Source organism: Ciconia boyciana, chromosome 14 (genome assembly GCF_034638445.1).
Source record: "Ciconia boyciana chromosome 14, ASM3463844v1, whole genome shotgun sequence".
NCBI lineage: Eukaryota > Metazoa > Chordata > Aves > Ciconiiformes > Ciconiidae > Ciconia > Ciconia boyciana.
This window is the reverse complement of record NC_132947.1, coordinates 12,122,313-12,140,873: the sequence shown is the minus strand read 5'-3', so window position 1 is coordinate 12,140,873 and position 18,561 is coordinate 12,122,313. Positions and strand designations below refer to the sequence as shown.

At 52.5% G+C, this 18,561-nt stretch overlaps 2 protein-coding genes across 8 annotated transcripts in view; one reads left to right on the top strand and one right to left on the bottom strand.

Annotated features, from left to right (window-relative positions):
* The window catches only part of PLCG1 (phospholipase C gamma 1), a 50,408-nt gene extending 44,969 nt beyond the window's left edge, over positions 1-5,439 (top strand). For 2 of the 4 annotated variants that reach the window (XM_072879226.1, XM_072879225.1), the window contains exons 27-32: positions 734-882; positions 2,768-2,882; positions 3,073-3,234; positions 3,556-3,644; positions 4,260-4,444; positions 4,820-5,439. In XM_072879226.1, the coding sequence (XP_072735327.1) occupies positions 734-882; positions 2,768-2,882; positions 3,073-3,234; positions 3,556-3,644; positions 4,260-4,444; positions 4,820-4,862 (743 nt within the window). In that variant the 3' untranslated portion in view covers positions 4,863-5,439. Of the gene's footprint in view, positions 1-733; positions 883-2,767; positions 2,883-3,072; positions 3,235-3,555; positions 3,645-4,256; positions 4,445-4,819 lie in introns of all 4 variants that reach the window. The other 2 variants (XM_072879223.1, XM_072879222.1) reach the window with 1 other exon arrangement.
* A 498-nt stretch (positions 5,440-5,937) lies between these two features.
* The window catches only part of ZHX3 (zinc fingers and homeoboxes 3), a 51,609-nt gene continuing 38,985 nt past the window's right edge, over positions 5,938-18,561 (bottom strand). For 2 of the 4 annotated variants that reach the window (XM_072879101.1, XM_072879100.1), the window contains exons 3-4: positions 13,320-16,249; positions 5,938-11,784 (exon numbers count right to left, since the gene is read on the bottom strand). In XM_072879101.1, coding sequence (XP_072735202.1) covers positions 11,774-11,784; positions 13,320-16,089 — 2,781 coding nt within the window. In that variant the 5' untranslated portion in view covers positions 16,090-16,249 and the 3' untranslated portion in view covers positions 5,938-11,773. Of the gene's footprint in view, positions 11,785-13,319; positions 16,250-17,710; positions 17,786-18,561 lie in introns of those variants that run through there. The other 2 variants (XR_012045131.1, XM_072879102.1) reach the window with 2 other exon arrangements.

Here is an 18,561-nt window from a genome sequence, read left to right as displayed (position 1 = left end):
GCAGGGAGCAAGACCTGGTGTTGATGTGCAGGCGCATGGTTGCTGCAGGGGAAATGTGCTCCAGAGGGCTGGATGGACCCGGGGAGCTGGGCTGAGCCAGGAGGTTGTGGTGCCACGAGGACAAGGTGAAATGGAGACGAAGTAGGGAGTTCCTGAGGTCCCAGGTGACAGGCAGGGCAGGCAGAGGAGGTACCAAAGGGGACGGTGCAGCCCCAGCCTTGGGACACCAGCTGGTTGCAGGGTCTGAGTCAAGCTCGCTGCTCTGCTCACCTTTCCCCAGCTTCCACTCCTGCTCCTGCCGTGCAGTCCAGCCTTCCCCTTTCCCTGGCCCTTGCCAAACCCTGCTGTGAGCTCAGGGCTTCAGCTGTGTTCAGCTCACCAACCCACCAGAAAACTACCTGCCTCTTTTTTCATTCCTTTTGTGAATTCAAGCGTCTCTCAGGGCAGTTTGGCAAACGCTAGAGCCAGCACAAGGAAAGCTGAAAGGAGAGGGAGGAAAAGGAGGTGTCCCATGGAGCACTGGGTAGTTGGGCAGATCGTGCATGAGAAAGTCCACCCCGTGGTCCCAGCACGTGCACAGGCTGCAGCGAGGCCATGGTGCATGAGGCGTTGCCAAGGGATGGGCCAGGGCCCCTTGCAAAGGGCTTTCCGCAAGGCACCAATAATCGAGGTAACCTGGCTTGTGGAAAGGGCACAGGGTCTCCTCCCTCCATCTCCTGCCTGTGCTCTCCAGACAAGCCCATGCAGATGAACCAGGCGTTGTTCATGTCCAGTGGCCAGTGTGGGTACGTCTTGCAGCCGGCCAACATGCGGGATGACATCTTTGACCCCTTCGACAAGAGCACGCTGCGGGGCGTTGAGCCGCTCTCCCTCTCCATTGAGGTCAGTACCTCCTCCCAGCGTGGGAGGAAGACTGGGTCGGACCCAGGCGGTTATACCGAGCTTGGGGCGATGTAATGGTTTGTCCGGGTTCCTGGCCTCTGTCTGCAGCTGCTCCTCACCAAATCCCTCAGCGCCTGCGTACGAGCTGTCCCGCAGCGCAGGGTTGGAGAGCCCTCGCTGAAGGGGGAGACCCACGGGTGCTGGCGAGCCGTGGGAGGCCGCCAGCCTCCCCGGGTGCCTGGAGAGGAGTAGCAGGAGCACCCCTGGGTGCTCCCCCCGGGACCCCTCCCACCCGGGGCCCCGTGCCGGCAGGTGGCATCCACGAGCCGCGGAGGTGGCATCCCTGTCCCCAGAGCTTGGCCGGGACTGCCTGAGCGCATGATGGCTCCCAACGGGGTAACGCAAGAGCTGTGCCTTGTCCTCTCCTTGTCACTCAGTTGCTCTGGGCTCGATGTTTCCATGTCCCCTTGCTCACAGCCCCTCTCGGGAAGATGCTGGGAGGTCGGAGCGGACTTTTCAGCCCGTTTCTGTGTGCGCTGCTGGTGGCGATAAGAGGAGGGGGGGCTGCTGGTGGGGGGTACCGGAGGAGGGACTGTGGATGCTCGTTGAATCTTTTTCTTCCTGGATGGCGGGACAGGGGCTGGACCGTTCCCGTGTCAGCTCACAGAGCTGCGCAGCAGAGGCTCTGCAGGGTACGGGACAGCTCGCCAGACAATGCTCCTGGAAGGGTGGGAAGGCTGTGGCTGTGCCAAACCAGATGGCCCTCATGTTTGGACCAGTGGCTGTCCCACTAGCCTGTACAGGCATCCCTAGTGGTCTCGGAGCCGAGCTGTGGGTCGGCAGTCTCCTTTGCAAGCCCGTTCAGCTCGAGCAGACCCTGGGGAGGAGGCAGCGGAGATCCTGCCTTTAGGTGCTCCCAGGTTTCTGACATCGTGCACAAACTGCAGCTCCTCTGAGGCCACCTCTGTTTCAGAGTGATCCCACCCAAGACAGCCACAGCCCTTCTCAGTGAGGACATGCCATCGTGTCCCATCTGCACCATTGACCCTGTGTCCACTGTCTCCCTAAAAATGCCTGGCACCGTTTCCCTGCACCGTCTGTTTTCCAAACTCTTCCTGCATCTTGGGTTGCAGCTGCAACCACCACGTGTCAAGAGTCACTGTGCCGTAGCCCGTCACCGTCTCCTTTAAGAGATGGGCTCAGCCTTTTGTCCTCTGGCAAAACTGCCCGATGTCCCCACCAAAGCCAGCTTTCACGGATGGAGAAGCCGTCTCGAGCCCAGCATGACTCAAAGCACATGATCCAGTGTTGGCAGTGTGTCCTTCCCCTGCAACAGCAGCGTGCCGACAGCACGCTGGAGTGACATATGGCCACTGGCAAGAGGGAGCTGGGATTTCTTTCTCTCGCAAGGAAGCAGGTTGTCATTTGAGTTGAGCACAGACTGTGCTACGAACAGGAGGCAGAGCAGCAGCATAGAGCAGCTCCTTTTCATCCTCAAGCCAAGGCGGGAGGGCCGAGAAGTTTGGGCAAAGAAGGGGGTGTCCAGCGTAGCTCTCCAGGCAGGGGAAGGTGGCTTGGCTTGGCAGCCCAGCTCCAGCTTGGCAGGCTGGAGGAGGGATGCTGTGGTCCCAGGCCTGGCTGTGCAGGCGGCAGACAGGAACCTGGGGCAGTTCAGCTGCCTTTTTTTATGGCTTACACATCAAATCGGTGATTGGTAACACACCACAGCAGCTTCCAGGGCTGGGCTGGCTGTCAGTGTCTCGTCTCTCTCCAATTAGCAGAGCCAGGGTGATTTATTTGGAAAGAAAATGTCTTGGTATGCAGACAAGTTTTTTTTTTTCCTTTGCTCCCAACTCTTACCAAGTCTCTCCTGCTCTCTGCCCAGGTCCTGGGGGCCCGCCACCTTCCCAAAAATGGAAGGGGAATCGTTTGTCCTTTCGTGGAGGTGGAGGTGTCCGGTGCCGAGTACGACAACGCCAAGCAGAAAACCGAGATCGTGGGTGAGTGGGTTAGCGAAGGGAAGGGAGAGGGAGGCACCGCCACTCCTGACCACAGTGGGAGCCGTGGGCACTGCAGCAAAGCCTGGCCCCGGGCTGGGGGCTGCTCCCCTGCGCTCAGCATCAGCCGTGGTGGGCAGGGGGGCACGGCCCTCGGCGGGGGCTGCCCATTGACGGCGTGTTTTGTGACTAGCGGACAACGGCCTGAACCCTCTCTGGACCCCGAAGCAATTCCACTTTCAGGTCAGCAACCCCGACTTTGCCTTCCTCCGCTTCGTGGTGTACGAGGAGGACATGTTCAGCGATGAGAACTTCTTGGCTCAGGCCACCTTCCTGGTGAAAGGCTTGAAGACGGGTAACGTGCTCGGGGAAGCAGGGAGGGGCTGTCATGGTGGTCCTCACCAGTCTGCTCATTGCATCGTTAGCCAGGGAGACACTGAGCCTCATGGGAGGACACTGTCAGTCCCCAGGCTGGCTCAGTCCCTCCTGTCCCCATGACAGGTCACATCCCCAACCAGGTAAAGGAAGGAAGAAATCATTTGCTAACATCCCTTGGGGCCGACTGCCACTTGAGGGGAGCTGGGGGGGTTGGAGAAGACCCCCTTGAGTTCTGTGCCAGGGGACTGACATGTCCCTGCCTGTGCCACGAGTAATGCCGGGGCTGTCCCTGCTGCAGGTTTCCGAGCTGTACCCCTGAAGAACAACTACAGCGAGAACCTGGAGCTGGCTTCCCTCCTCGTCAAGATAGACATTTTCCCTAGCAAGGTAAGGACGTGAGAGTGTCTTGCTCCACTCGCCCCCGCAGCGGCATGACTCTGCTGCCGGCGGGTTGGTGCAGCGAAGCTCAGCATTGCCTGGCCTGAGTGCGTGCAGGATGGCCAAGTTTTCAGTGCTGCACTGTAGTGATGTACGGAGGGCTGGCAGGACGGGAAGCGCCGGGCTCGCCTCCTGCAGTGAGCTGGGGCGTTTCAGGCAGGGTCCTGCCTGAGCTGCGTTTGACTTGCCTGGAAATCCCTTCAGCAAAAGCTGAAGGAGGCGGATTTGCTCCATCCCAGTCCCTGCCTGCACTCTGGGGAAGTTACAGCTCAGTATCACGGAGCCTGGCTGGCCTGGGGCCGTCCATGTTGGCATAAGTGGAGGGCAGAGCTCTTTCAGAGACAGATGTTTCTTTTCTTTGTTCATTTAAAATGATGTTGGAGGGAGCCAGCGATGTTTGTTAAAGACAGAGCAGCTGCACGTTGCAAACCCCAAGACCCCTGCACACCCTGCACGGCAGCTCACAGGGCAGCAGGGCCCTGCAGCAGGACTGCCTTTGCTACGAGACATACGCTCTGAAAGCCCAAGCCCTTTACTATATATATTTTTTTCTAATCCAAGCAGGAGAATGGCGAAATAAACCTCTTCAGTGCTTCAGCCCTACGGGAACGAGCAGGGGATGCTTCCAATCAGCTGCTGGCAAGCAGAGGCAGAGAGGGGTCCTTCGAGTCACGGTACCAGCAGCCCTTTGAGGACTTTCGTGTGTCACAGGAGCAGCTAGCTGACCACTTCGAGAGCCGGGAGCGAAGGTATGCCAGTGCCCCTTGAGCTCTTCCCAGCATGAGACACCCCCTGCCCCCAGCATTTAGTCCCCTTGGTGCAGGCTGATAAACGCAGCCTCCCACTAACCCAGAGCAGAGCTGCGGTCTTGTTTGCTGCGTGGAAACCCTACATTTCAGCATGAAAGTTGTGCCAGTCCCTGGGGGAGTCGCTGCTTTGGGGTCCATGGGAGTAGGGTGGGACAAGGAGCTGCCACCCCACAGCCGGTGGCACTTTCCCTGGGTGTGGGGGACATGCCGAGCCCCCCGCTTTCCTCCCATGGGGCAGCTTTTGACACCGGAGCGTTGCCCTTGATCACCCCTTGGTCAGCCTCAGCTGTGTCCCCCCTCTGTGCCGCCCTGCAGGGTACTGCGGAGGACCCGGGTCAACGGGGACAACCGGCTGTAGCCCATCGCGGCAGGCGAAAGCACCTCCAGTGCTTGTGAATCTCACGGCACGCTGTGAACTGGTTTCTATGGAAACGGCACTGCTATGGCCTACTTTCAGGCAGCTTTTCCAGTTTCTCTGCTGAAGGGTGTTCCAGTGGAGAACTAAAAAAAAAAAATATTGGGGAAAAAAAAACCCAAACGAAACCCCTAACCAACCCCAAACACCCACCAACCTTCACCATCAAGCCCTTAACGAAGCGCATCGGTGCGTACAGCCCACCAGCCGCCGAGGCGAGAGACGAAACTGTCTATAATCGCGAGGAGAGACCCAAAAAAAACCCCAGCCAGCCCTCTGCCGTCGCTGCTCTGCCTGCCTTCCCAGAGATCCCGCTCCCGCGCAGCCCTTTGCAGCCATCCTTTGCTGTACCTGTTCCCAGCGCGGCGGGGGGGACTTCAGCGACCAAGGCAGCACGTGTCTCTGTCCTGGCGGCATCGCATCTACCTACCTGTATAGCCACTGCCTATGGGTCCAGTAGTGAAACTCTACGTTTACAAGTCCGCTCTAGCTTTAAACGACAATAAAAGTGTCAGTATTACATGCGTCGTGGCTCGGGTGTCTGGCGGTTTGCCCCCCTGCAGATGTGCCGGGGCTGCGTCGAGGAGCTGGGGTGCAGCCCTGCCCGGGGGAGCTGCGCTGCTCCCTCTTCCTCCTGCCTATAGGGAGTTTGCAGCTACGGGGGGGGGGAATAACCGGGAGCAGCCCCAGGTTTAATGTTGTTCACTTAAAATGGTAAGGGTATGTGCTACAGCTGCCCATGCTTTTCTGAACTGGCCTGGGGATGAGCAGTGACTCATGAGCCGGGTCACTCGCTCATGGCCTTACCCCGCAGGTAAGTTGTTGTGCTTTTAAGATGAATGTGAGGGTTGTGACGCAGCATTCCCCGCTCCTGGACAAGCAAGCATCCCCCTGCGTGGGGCAGCTCTCGCCATTGCCCAGCATTAGCACTGGGCAGAGGGCATCCCCGCTTCAGCACCCCACGCCCCGTGGGCTTCCCCAAACCCGAGTGCAATCACCAGTCGACTCACATTCGTCTTTTACGCTCTTTATTTAGGAACAACCAAAAATGTCTGGTTTCATTTCAACAAACTGTACAAGCAAGCTCTTCCCCTCGCCCACCCTCACATCCACATATACAAAAGGAAGGGAAACTTGCCGTTCACTTCTCAGAAGTGGCATTGTTGCTACAGGGAGTTCTTGCCCTCAGAATAAGAGCAGGTAAAGTCCATAGCAGGTACAAGCTACCCTAGCCCTAGTAATAGCCACAGCCCACAATCACAGGCAGCTTCACTTTTTTTTCTCTTTAAAACCTTTACCAAAAGTAAAAACTATTTCCTGTCTCACACGATTGCCAAGGTGACCATCTAAAATTGTGGTCTTAAAAAAAACACAATAATAACCCCACTGGAACCCCCCACACCTCCCCGGTACAAAGACGGTTTACACAGCAGAGCCCTTGCTGTGCTCCCTAGCTGCACGGCCACCCTTATGAAAGGTCCCGTTGCAGCTACAATTACATTTTCCTTTGGATAAATCCAAGCAAAAATTCCAGGTCATTCAGCACCAGCATGATTTCTAAATAACAATAATTAAAAAAAAAAAAAAAGACCCCATTAGGCTGACTTTGTGGTCTGCTGAGAAACAAAGTGATCAACACGCTGTTCCCAAAGTCTCTCTTTTAGTGCAATGTTAGTATGTGCAAGGGGAATCACAGCCACGTACCCATAACACCACCACGAGCCAGATGGGGCAGAGAGAAAGTGCAATTTTAGCAAGAAGTTTTCTATGCCATGGATTCCTAGCCCAACCTTCACTAGCACCAGTAAGCAAGAGTCCTCCAAATACCACTCTCCATCAGTACAGGGAAAAAGTGGCTTTAACCGTGCCGTCAAAATGTGGCCAACATCAGCCAACAGAGCACGCTTTACTGGAACAGGCAATAACAAGAAAACAAAACAAAACAAAAAATCACTGCTTAGGTAACAGAGCTCCCTTGCTCTGCTTTAAAGTTTTGCGATGCAAATCCAGCATTCCTGGCAGGGACCACCGCCAGTAAACATACAGCAGAAACTAAACTTGCAAAAAAAAAATAAAAAAAGGTACAGCTTGCAAGTGTCTCATCCCCCCATTTGTAGTGTTGCCTAATCTTACCCTGCTGGTTTTGTGATCAACTGAGACATTACAACAGAGGTTACTGCAGTGAGCTGAATCACATCAGGCCACCGACTGATTTGAAAAGAGTGAAGCCAAAATTATCTGCGCAACAGGAGAGAGAAGGTTACAAGCATTTTAAATACTATCAACTTGACAGGAAGGTGCAGCATCATGTTAACTTTCTAATTTGTGCCTAAGTGCTGCAAATCATCTTTCTCTCTTCCAATTCCCAGCGACCCAACTTCCAAACATCACCTTCCGATCAGGTTGCCTTTGTAACGTCTCCAAGAGAGGGGTTGCAGGGAAGACAGAATACAACACTTCTACTTGTGACCAAAAATTGTTGCTTTTCATTAAAAAAAAAAAAAAAATATATATATATACCCAAAACCCTAAAAGGAAAACCAACCTTCTACATCCTCCTTTTCCTCCTGAATAGACAAGGGAACACCTAGCAAAAATTAACCAAGCAGATATCTTGCAGCTCTAGCTTCTGTGCGAGCGTTGCCTGGGCAGGTTAAGGCTCTGCGTTCAGCTGTGGGCTGACTACGGGGTTTCTCATCACAGCTGCCAGCAGCTTCTGCTTTAGCCAATGGCTTCTCATGGTGACCAGCGCAAGCCCCTGGCAGGGAGGGGACATACAGCTGTGCTAAATAGCTGCAGCTGGAGCTGTGCAGGCATGCCATGACCACCGCGTGCCATGCACCGAAGCAAGCGCCTGTGCCCATTCCTCTTGCCATGGCTGCAGGTCTGATGTGCAGCAGCGCTCGGCTCTCAGGCAAGTGGAAATAGGAGCCTATAAATCATGGTTGGTTTAGTGTTCTGCTAAAAAAAAAAAAAAAAAAAAGAAAAAGAATGATTTTCAGGATGCTAGTTAAGGAGCTGAAAAATAAGCTACCCAAATGAAACACAGAGCCATGTCTAGAAATCTGGTGGCAGGGCCTGCTGATAATGCATAAAGTAACTCTGTTCCTTGCATCAGGAGAACCAGCAGTCCTTGACACAAGTGAGCCAGGTACAGCACAAATCAGGGTTTCAGGTTATTAAGCAATTGGATTGTGCCCTTAATCTAAGCAGCCTCAGAGACATAAGTAACAAGATTCACATGGATTAAAAATGATGGTTACTACCGTGCCTGTCAAGCCCAAGCTCACACACAACGGATGGAGGTGAAGAATTTAATTTCCCTTCCTCACTGATGCTGGCTACACGACATCTATCTTATGTCCCTCCTTTCAAGTCAAGATATTCATCTTTGATTAGATGATGATAAATATTCACACACTGTGTAGAATTGTGGTGACACTTCCTCTTAACACCAGAAGAGCTGCTGCTGGGACTGTCAAGCCACCTCTCAATTTTTCCTTTCAGTTTCAGATGCAAATACATTTCTAATGTCCTGCACCAAAACCTGAGTCTAGTTGTAGATGACACCTGCTTCTCCTCAGCTTCAAAAGAGATGCAATAGGGAAACAGAGGACCACAGAGCTAAACTCTCAAAAATCTTCAGCTTATACTTTCATGGAGATTTCAAGTCAACTAAAAAATGCAGATGATAAGGAATGTAGGAGTCAGAAAGGGAACTCGATTACTTTTTTATTTTTTTGTCTCTAAATCTCACTCTCCCCATGCAATGGGGCTTGCCAGCCCCATCGTCACGTCCGAGGGGAATCTGCATGGAACCACTTTTTAAAATTCCTCTCACCCAAAAGAAAGAAAACTCCTGCTGTGCTTGTATGAATGCATGGAGACAAAGCTCAAAAACCTCAGCAGCTTCCAACCCTCAAGGCTGGTTTTTCTGTGTACACCGGGAAATTCTCCCTCTAGCTCACAAGAGTTCTCTTTTCAATTTTTCTAGAAAACTGGCCGAGTACAATCCAAGTGCAAAAAATTTCAGCTAATGCATGGAAAAATGATTTGAAGGGACCAGTTCATACCATAGTCCTTAAGCATTTCTGTAGATGGAGCGGGGATCACTCTTCCAATTAGCCATAGGCCTTTAAGTGTACACCAAAAATCCCACAGAAAATCACCTTGAATGGGCAAACTACACTTCCAACATATTTATATAGCAACTAGTTAGTAAAAGTGTACATTTTTAATGTACATCTTAATGCAATAAAGAATCAATGGCATATCTGAACTCTATATATGTGTACTTAAATAAACCTGCATGTACATAGACACTAGAGAGTAAATTGACCTACCTGTATTTGTTCTCTGAAGGTAACACCATACATACACTCATACTCTCGGGCCACACGACTCCCAGATCTGCTACCTCTGCCTCTAGGACCACCCAGATTCTCCTGTCACCTGTGACATTTCAGGGTGTGCAGGATTGCCCCCCGCGAGGGTGAACCCCTGGGGCTCTGGCTGTCTTCGCAGTGCAGCCGCCCCTGCTCTCCCAGAGGAGAGCTGCAGGGACGGTGCCCGGCTGAGCCAACATGAGGCCGAGGTGGGATTGCTGCCAGTTATGCCTCCAACCGCGGCATGACCAGCAATAGCGCTTCTAAAGAGAAAGAAATTTAGGGAGCCTGGTGTCACAGCAGGGTGGTCCGGGTTGCCACCACCTCTGCTCGCAGCGTTTTGGGGAGGGTTCCTCTGACTGCTAAGGGATGGTTGCAGTGCGGATGTCCACATCTGAGCGTGTCGCCCCGGCTCTCTTTAGGGTGCAGGTCATCTCCTTCTGAAGCAGATGCTCACACTTGGCCGCGGGGGTTACACTGTGTGCCAGGGGAGCTAGGCGAGCTCCGGCACAGGCACCTACCATGGAGGCACGTACCGCCAGGCGAGAGGAAGTGCTCTCTCTTGCAAAGCACTGAGCAGATAAAGCCCCTCCTAGTAGCTGAACAAGGCGGCCTCTTAAAGAGGGGTTGAAGAAAGAATTGGAAAAGCAAGGGCAATTAAAGGTAGAAATCAGACACCATCTTTGGAAGAGGTTCTGAAAGAGCTTTTTTGGTTTTAAACCAGATTTTTTTGTAAATCTCTGGATCCGATCCTTTGGGGCTCGCTATCCACCCTTCTAATAAATATAATTTACCACCAACAATAAAGTCTCCCACATTAAAAAGCTCTCACTAAATAAAAACCTTCTACTGAAAAAGCTTGGCTGAGTTAGCTTGGCAAAAAGAAGGAGCTATGACTACTCTCCATAAATACATCAGCGGATAAACACCAAAAACTATTTAAGTTAAAGGACAATGTTGGCTCCAAAACAAACCAGGAATGAACCGGCCATGAATTAATTCAAACTAGAAATTTAAATAAAGTTTCTAACCATTCAAAGGCAGTGAAGTTCTGGAATAGCCTTCCAAGAGCAAAAGTGAAGGCAAAACATGGAACCAATTTTGAACTGGGATTTGATTAGTTTGTGACAGAATGGTCTGACACAGCATTTGGCTGGACTATTCATCTCAGGAGTTTCCCTTCTAGACCTTGTTTTCTATTAGAAAAGAATATTAAAAAAGTCTTCAAGTAGTTGTATCACACAGCAACCACCCAAGACAACGTGGACATGTTAAAAATGTACTGGTACCGGGAAGCAGGAAGGTTAACTGGGAAATTTATTTTGCCGTTTCACCAGAACTATTGCAGATGAGCTGGGGGGGGGAAAGAAGAAGAAAAAAAGACTGGAGCAAACACTTGAAGTTACCAGCGCTGCTGCAGGAGGATCTGTCATGTAGGGCTGCAAGAGGGAAACTTCCTGATTGCAGAAGAGCTGCTGCCTCGCCGATCCCTTGGAGACAACAATGACTTGAACCACTCACAGCAACGCTGCATATTCTCTGCGTTTGTTCTCTGAAGAACAGCTTGTTCTCTCTGAACAATGAAAAGGATTCCAGGTCAGGATGGAAAAATTATTATGTGCTAGTTCTCAGTGATTAAAGGGACACTTGGAGATTTAACAGCCTGCTACAGTCAGTCTCCAGGAGCACAGGGGAAAATATTCTAGCCAGGAAGGGACAAATGACACCAAACTCCATCTCCTGGGTTGTCTGGGTTTGGGAACCTGCTACTTATCGGAGAGTACGCAATGCTAAAGCTAACCTCATCCGTAGGGATGAAAAATCTCACTCAACTCCTGCTGAACTTTAATACAAGAATGGCAGTTTTCTTCTCAGATACCTTTCCTTTCCTAACACACACACACTTGTATGCCACACACTTGTATGCCCACAAAGCCCTTCATTGCCAGGGCTTAAGGACCAGAAAGGGTGGAGAGGATATATGCAGCCATGCCAACCTTTAGAGAACAAACACCTTAACGGACAGATGAAAAAAAAAAAAAAAAGAAAAAAGAAAAAAGTACTGTGCCATGATAGTCCATATCTAAGCAATGACCTTGTTTACACAATGTCTGAGATTCGTTATGCTTGTATAGGCAGCTGTAGGCATCGGTATATGAATATGAAATCTGAAAGTCTGTTGACTGGAAAGCAAACAAGAGCATCCTATTTCCTGGGTGTGAGCTGAGCCCCCGCCTCCGCCAGCTCTCAGCCATCTCCTCGGCTGGGCCACCGAGAGCTCTGCAGTAAGTGCCCAGTTTTTGCACGCGCGCTCTCTCATGTGCTGTGCTCAAAGGTCTCATTTATGGCAGTGCTTTATCACCACGTCCTGCTCCTGAGGTTTGGATCAGGCCAGCCCATGGGTTTCTTAAAGACCAAAAATTTCTTCTCAAGGGTAAGAGCGGATCCTCCAGGGCTGGTGGTTTGAGTTCAGTCTGTTTCTGAAAAAGAACAGAGGTGTCAGAGACGCTCCGGCTTGCCGCAGGGGCCTGCAACCCTGGTGGGGTGCTGGGTGGGGAGGAAGGGGTGCAGGAGTGTCTCGGGATGGGCAAAATCGTGAGCCTTGATGGATTCAGCTGCAGAGAAAGGCCAGCCCCTTTCAGAGGGGCCAGGAAACCCAAAATCCTCGTGGGAGCGGAGCTGGGCTTTGGCCAGTGGCAGGGCTAAGGTGGGATGCAGCCCGCGGCAGTCCAAAGCTGTGCACCCTTGCTGAGCACCTCCTGCCTCTGTGCCACAAGGGGTGACGGGACTGCCTCACACTGGGTGGCATAAAGCCACGCTCAGAGGGTGCTAGCAGGGGCACAGCCATCGCCCTGGCATGGGCACAAAAGCTGGCCCACCACCCCTCCCCAAGCCGCTCCCACTGCAACACCTCCCCAGCCCGCTCCTGCGGCTGCAGCCGCTCCCCAAGCAAAGCACATGGGGCAAGGCACATCCAGACCTCTCAGCTGCAAGAAGGGCAGGGCCCTGTTCAAACCCCTGCTCCATCTCCTCTGCGTTAGGGGAGGGAAGCAATGAATTTTAGTGGATTTTTTTTTTTTTTAAGGCCTGCAGCCATGGCAGAAGTGTGCGCAGGGCTCCGAAGCAAGGCAGCAGGGCTGGAGAAGATCCCAGCTGCCCAGCACGCCGGCAAGGGGCTGCATGTGTGGAGCAGGCGAGGGACTGCGCAGCCCGTGGCAGGACAGGGCAAGCGCTCAGCCATCCCCATCTGGTGGGAACCCTGCCGGGGAGGAAACGGCCCCCAGCTGCACTTCTGAAGAGCCCATGGAAGGCTTGGAAACCCCCTCTCCTCTCCTTCCACACGCGCTCGCACCTTTCAAAAGCGAGTCCTGGAGGAGGGGTAGGGCCAGCAGCTGTAAACACCAGCCCTCCACGTCCTCTCCCTCCTTGCAGCCTCCATCTTCAACACCCAAGCCTTGCCCCGCGCCAAACAAGGATGCTCACATCTGGAGAGCTGGCGGCGGGAGAGGGAAGGGAGGAGGCTCTTGCCTGCGCAGGCAGGCAGGGGTTACGTCTGCTGCCCGAGGCCAGGGGGAGGCATGGAAGGAGCCAGTGACATGGGGGACAGCAGCCAGGCCCCTTCCTTCCCAAACACCCATCCCCTTCATACATGAACCCAAGGGCCACCTTCACCTGGGGCAGGTACAGGGACCAGACACTCCCACTGGTTTTACTTAGGCTTAAAATAAAGCCAGGATTTGGCTTCAGAATGGAGCCAGCATCCAGTGACCAAGGCAGGCAGGGGCAGGCAGGCAGCTGCACTCACGGCATCTCACCGGGCCCTCCTCATCCTCCTTCCCTGACCCCCCTCTTTCCCAGGGGTTTCCTCACCACTTCCTCAGTTAAATCCCAAACAGCAAGACCAGACACTAAACCCTTCCCTATAACCTCAGTTTCCCAAATGGGAAATGCTCAGTGCCCCGTGCTCGCCCAAACCCTCCCGCAGAGCCAGCCCTGCCCGAGGCGGGGGCCTTACCAAGCCGCGCGGCGGGCGGCAGGCTGGGGGTGTCGGGGGTCCCGGCACTGCCTTCCTGGCCACCCGGCTCCCACGACTCGCTGCTCTGCGACACCTCCGAGCCGGCCTCGCACGGCCCTTTCCGGCTTCCCACCGTCTCGCCGGCCTCCTCGGGGACGGCACCCCTGCTCTCCTCCTCCGCCTTCACCGCAAACCACACCTTGAGCTGCTGGGCGCTGAGGTGGGAGCGCTCGCAGAGGCCGGGCAGGTCCTCCTCCCGCAGCCCCTTGTGCTTCTCGTAGTAGTCCTCCAGCACCTCCCGGCCGGCGGGGCTGACCTCCACCAGCCCCGGGGGGAAAACCCCCCGCCTGTAGTTCTCATACCACTTCAGCTGCCCGTTCTTGTAGCCATACCGGCTGTCCCCGAACCAGCGAATGACCTCGGCCCGCGGCAGGCCCGTCTGGGACACAATGGCGTCGTACTCCTGGTTCGTGGGCCGCTGGGTCTGCACGAACATTTGCTTCAGCAGGTGCCGCTGCTGGGCCGTTTTTTTAAAGTTCAGTTTGGTTTTCGGAGGGGTGGGTGGCCGGCTGGAGCTGCCATCCCCTTTCTCGTTTGCACAAGCACCTGGTAACTCGCTTTTGCCGTTGGACTCGGTCACTCGGAGGTTTTTCAGGTTGATTTTGATGGGACTCACTTTCCGCTCCACTGAGTTCGGGTTGTTGCTGGAGGCGTCGACTGAGCCATTTTCGCTTGCGGCCCTCAGCTCATCCGAGGAGTCTTCCCCTTCCCCACCACCATTTTCTGCCTCCTCCTCCTCCTGCCGAGCTGCCTCCTCCACTTTCTTATTTTCCTCCGCCACCTTCTTCTTCCTCCTCTCCGAGAACCAGCTATCAATCTCCCTCCGCGTCATCTTCGTTTCCCCCCTCAGGCGGTTCACCTCTTCCTCGGCAGGAAGGGGATTTTGGGCAAAACTGCTCTCCAGGGCCTTCAGCTGCTCTGGTGCCCGCTCTTTGTACTTGGTCGGCGTGAAGTCGGGCGCCTGGTGCCATGACTGCCGCCGCGGTGGGTGGTGAGGGGCAGGCGTGGCTGCTGCCGCCACGGGACTCAGCTCGGCTCCTCTGGGCGAGACGTCGAAGGTTATTTCAGGCAGGGAATCGAGAGTGCTGTCTCCAGGGAAGACGGCCCGGCCGCCTCTCACATTCCTGTAGTGGTACCTCCTATCGCTGAACCATTTTCGAATCTCCTTGGTGGAAAGGCCTGTGATTTTTGTCAGACGCTCGACTTCGGCCTGGCCAGGGAACTGGTTTCTGCAGAAGCTGCCTTTCAAGGCTGAGAGCTGCTCATGGGACTTCTTGTTTTTGTACACGTTGGGATCCAGGAAGGTCTGTGAGGAGATCGCCGGGCAGGCGGTGAGCAGCGACTGGCCGCTGCTGACCACCTTCACCCCCGACGCGCTGCTGGAGCTCACCGTGCTGTGCTGCGTCGCCGGCTGCGGCTTGGGGACAGAAGTCACCGCTAAGGTGAAGGAGGAGCTGGTGCCCTTCAACCCGTTTGCCATGATGGGCTGCGTGACCAGCAGCCCCCCGGTCCCCTCCGGCTGCCCCACCACATGGCCCGGTAAAGTTGCCTGAATAAGATGGGGGACGCTCCCAGGATTTGCAACCAGCGGTGTGTTCAGAACTGTAATGGTGGGTTGCGGCACAGACTGAATAACGGTGTTGAACATCTTCTTCCTGGCATCTTCGATCTCCTCCGGTGACCAGCTGATGCCCTGCTTCAACCTCTGGGCAGTGAACCAGATCTTCAGCTGCTCTTCTGGGTACTTTGTCACCACGGTCAAGTAGCAGAGCTCAGCTTTCGTGGGGTAGGGGAACTTGTGGAAAGAGTTTTTGAGGAAGCTGTTGGAGTCCATGGCAGCGTTGTACGTTGGAATGCTGCTCAGGGGGATCATCACCTTGGGAAGGGACTTGGACGTAGGTAGCTGCTGATGCAACGGGGGTTGCTGCTGCAGTGACACAAGTTGTGCAACACCCGCCTGCAGAACAGGCACGTTTCCTATGATGGAGCCATTCACTATATGAGATGATTTTGTTGAACTTGCAGTGGGCTGGCTGACCGGCACGGACCCGTTTGGGAATGAATGCTCTCCATCTTTCACCTCTGACTCACTGCCCAGCTGACTTGAAACATTCTCCTTCAGTGTGTGGATTTTTTTGGCCTCTGGTTTACCTTTCATTATCTTCATGATGGGGGTTTTGGTAATGATAATTTCAGACTGGCCATCCACCCCTTCTTCAGCGACCTCTCCCGGAAGGTCATGGCTGCTGGTGGCCTCACAGAGACTTTGCTCCACAGTTGTATGATTGTCCTGCTTAGCCACCCTCCAGATGAAGCTCATTTCGCCGGCGTGCAACTCTGCATTGTGGTGCGAGAGCCCTTCATGGCTATTTGCCAGAAAGTTGCACGCAACACATGCAAACGCAGGGTCTTTGCTAAAGTCTAAGTGCTCAGAGTCCAAGTGCCCAAAGAAGTGATGAACGTCTTGAGATCCAAAGTCACAAGACTTGCAGATATAAGTGTCACCATCAGCAATACCGCGGTGCCCGTTAGACAAAGCTCCATTATTACTGTTGCTGGCACCAGCATCACTAGCTGCTGGCCCTTCCGCAGGAGCATCTTGTTGCGTTCCTTCACGATCATCTTCTACAGTGTCCAGTTCAGTCTCCTGAAGCACCAGTGTTTTTACTGGTATCATGCAGGGAGTTGTGGATTTTCTTTTGCTAGCCATCACTACAATTGATCCAGATGATTATTTTTCTTTCACTTAAATGAAATTAAAATTTAAAAAGCGCTATTGCAAGTGCTCTGTGGTCTAGATTCCAGCAAATTCATGATGTCCCAAGGAGCTGGTGTCAAATGTTGACAAATGTTCATATTTGCCACTGAACCTGAGGACAAGGAGAGGGAGGAGGTGTTAGTTCCCTTGGCATTAGACAAAGCACAACTGTCCTGGTATTTAACTGTTTAACTCGAGAAATCATTTTCAGCCTCTTTTGCTGGAAAAAATTTAACTTGACCTTGGATTTACTGTATTTTCACACATACAACCTGTGAATTACCTGTTTAAAAACACACACACAAACATGCCTCTTTTACAGGCCGCATCAAATTCTCATCCAAGGAGGAAAAACGCCAAAATTTCCCCTCGCCCTGCCCGGGCCAAGACTCCTCACCAGTATTTCATCAGGGAGAACCGTGCCCGGGCTCCCTGCGCGCCCAGGCTCCCGGCTCGGCAGCGCACAGGAGGCAATACCAGGCAGGGTCACCCTGGGAAAGCCGCCTGCTTTCCATCAGAAAAAGCTGATGAAAAATCAACACATTCCCCACAGAACATTTTGATTTCTTCAAAATCGGCATTTTCCAACCATCCTGTTGGGAAGTTTCTCGCCAGCTCAAAGCACCGTGCCCGTGCCAAGGGCCTCTGCCTGCAGAGACGCCTGGAGCTCTGCTGCAGGGAGCAAGAAGGCTGCAGGCAGGTCAGGGTATTTTAGCCCTTGCTCAGCAAGCCCGCAAAGCATTTGTGAGATTCCCTCCCCACCGCGTGCACGCTTCGTTACTGTTTTAACAGCATCTATTGAGTCTTCATCTGGAGCTGCAAGAGAAGGTAAGGCCCCAAAACTCAAGGCAGCATCACGCACACGTTCCTGGCTCCCAGCCTTCCCCTCCCACCACCTTTGCAGCTTTTGGCATTCACACAACTCAGTGCACTGGGGGGCATTTCCTAAGGAAGTGTAATTTCTCTGCAACACAAGCCCATTTTGTTGGGCTTGGGGTGACCAGAGATCTGTCACATTCTTAAAAAAAAAAAAAAAAGAAAAAAGAAAGGAATATTTTTTTCTCTTTTTTTTCCTTTTTTCCTGCAGCTAAAGCAGTTCCCAAACTGCTCCAGCCTGTGGAAGGCCAGGGCATTAGCCACAACCTTATTCCTGGCCTGATGTAGCTTTGCCTGATGTAGTTTGCCTGGCCTGATGTAGCTTCTGCACAGTGGATGCTCCGTGCCCGAGATCACGACCCGAGGGCAGTGAAGCTGTCTGCTGTAGCTGGCACCAGGAGTCACTTGCCTGGTAACAGTCGGATGACAGGGAAGGCAGCACATCTGAGGGAGCAACATCTCTGCCTTAACCTCTCTGTCAACCTTTTATACCACAACTCTGCTTTTTTTTCTTTTAAACACAGGGATAAAATGGTATTTTTCCAGATTGCAAGGTCACTTGGAAGCATATGGATGCACTGATTCATATTACAAAGACTCAGTGCCAGATTTTCCTGGGATTTACAGTAACAGCGACGGAGCTTTATAAAAACACTCATAAAAACTTGAACTTAAAAAAAACCCAAGAACAACTTACCATCCTACCAGATGACTCACAGAGGTAACTCCTATCAGTTACAGCAGCTGTGCACCAGTAGCTTTCTCATATCAGATATTCTGAGCTGATCTCATGCACTGAGAAATGCAGATCGGGCAAATGACTTCGTGGTGCTTATGCAATACCTCCTCTGCTTATTTTTGTCAGTAGCTTTTAGAACAGAGGAATGAAAGGTCCTAATGCAAAAAAATCAAATGGAGGAAGTACAATTTGACCTCCCTAACTTCATTAGAAATTTTAAAAAAAACTGCTCTGAAAGCTGACATCATTTTTTCCAAAGAGGAGAGCCTAGATGGCCGACTCTGGCCTCAGCAACTCTCAGGCACTGTTTAAAAGACTGATGGGAAAACATAACTTCCCGTTAATGTGGGCTGATCTGAGATTACAAAACAGTCCTGTAAATAGTGTTAGTCATCACTGAACTTGGCATCAGAAAAGACTGTTTGCTATGCTAAAGCTTCGTGAAAAGCTAGAAGTTATAACTTAAAAAAAATAATCTATAAATAAAAAAGGTATCAAAGCTGTGATCTTGATTTAGACAGTGTGAATTGCATGCTCTCAATACCTGCTTTATGCCGCTCTCATCCCACCTTTTCGTGGTTAGTCTTACCCTCTGCAGAGGGCCAGAAAGTTATTCATTAGCATTAGCAAGTCAAATACTTGGATGACTATGAATGGGCTTTGCTATTCAGAGGGGAACAGCATCCATTTGACACCAATCCCAAGATCCTCATTTTTGATGCTAAGTTAAATATTACACAATCTAGCAGGGTACGATGACCTTTCCAAGTCGAGTCAATTAGGAAAAAAACAATAAGACCAGCCTGAAG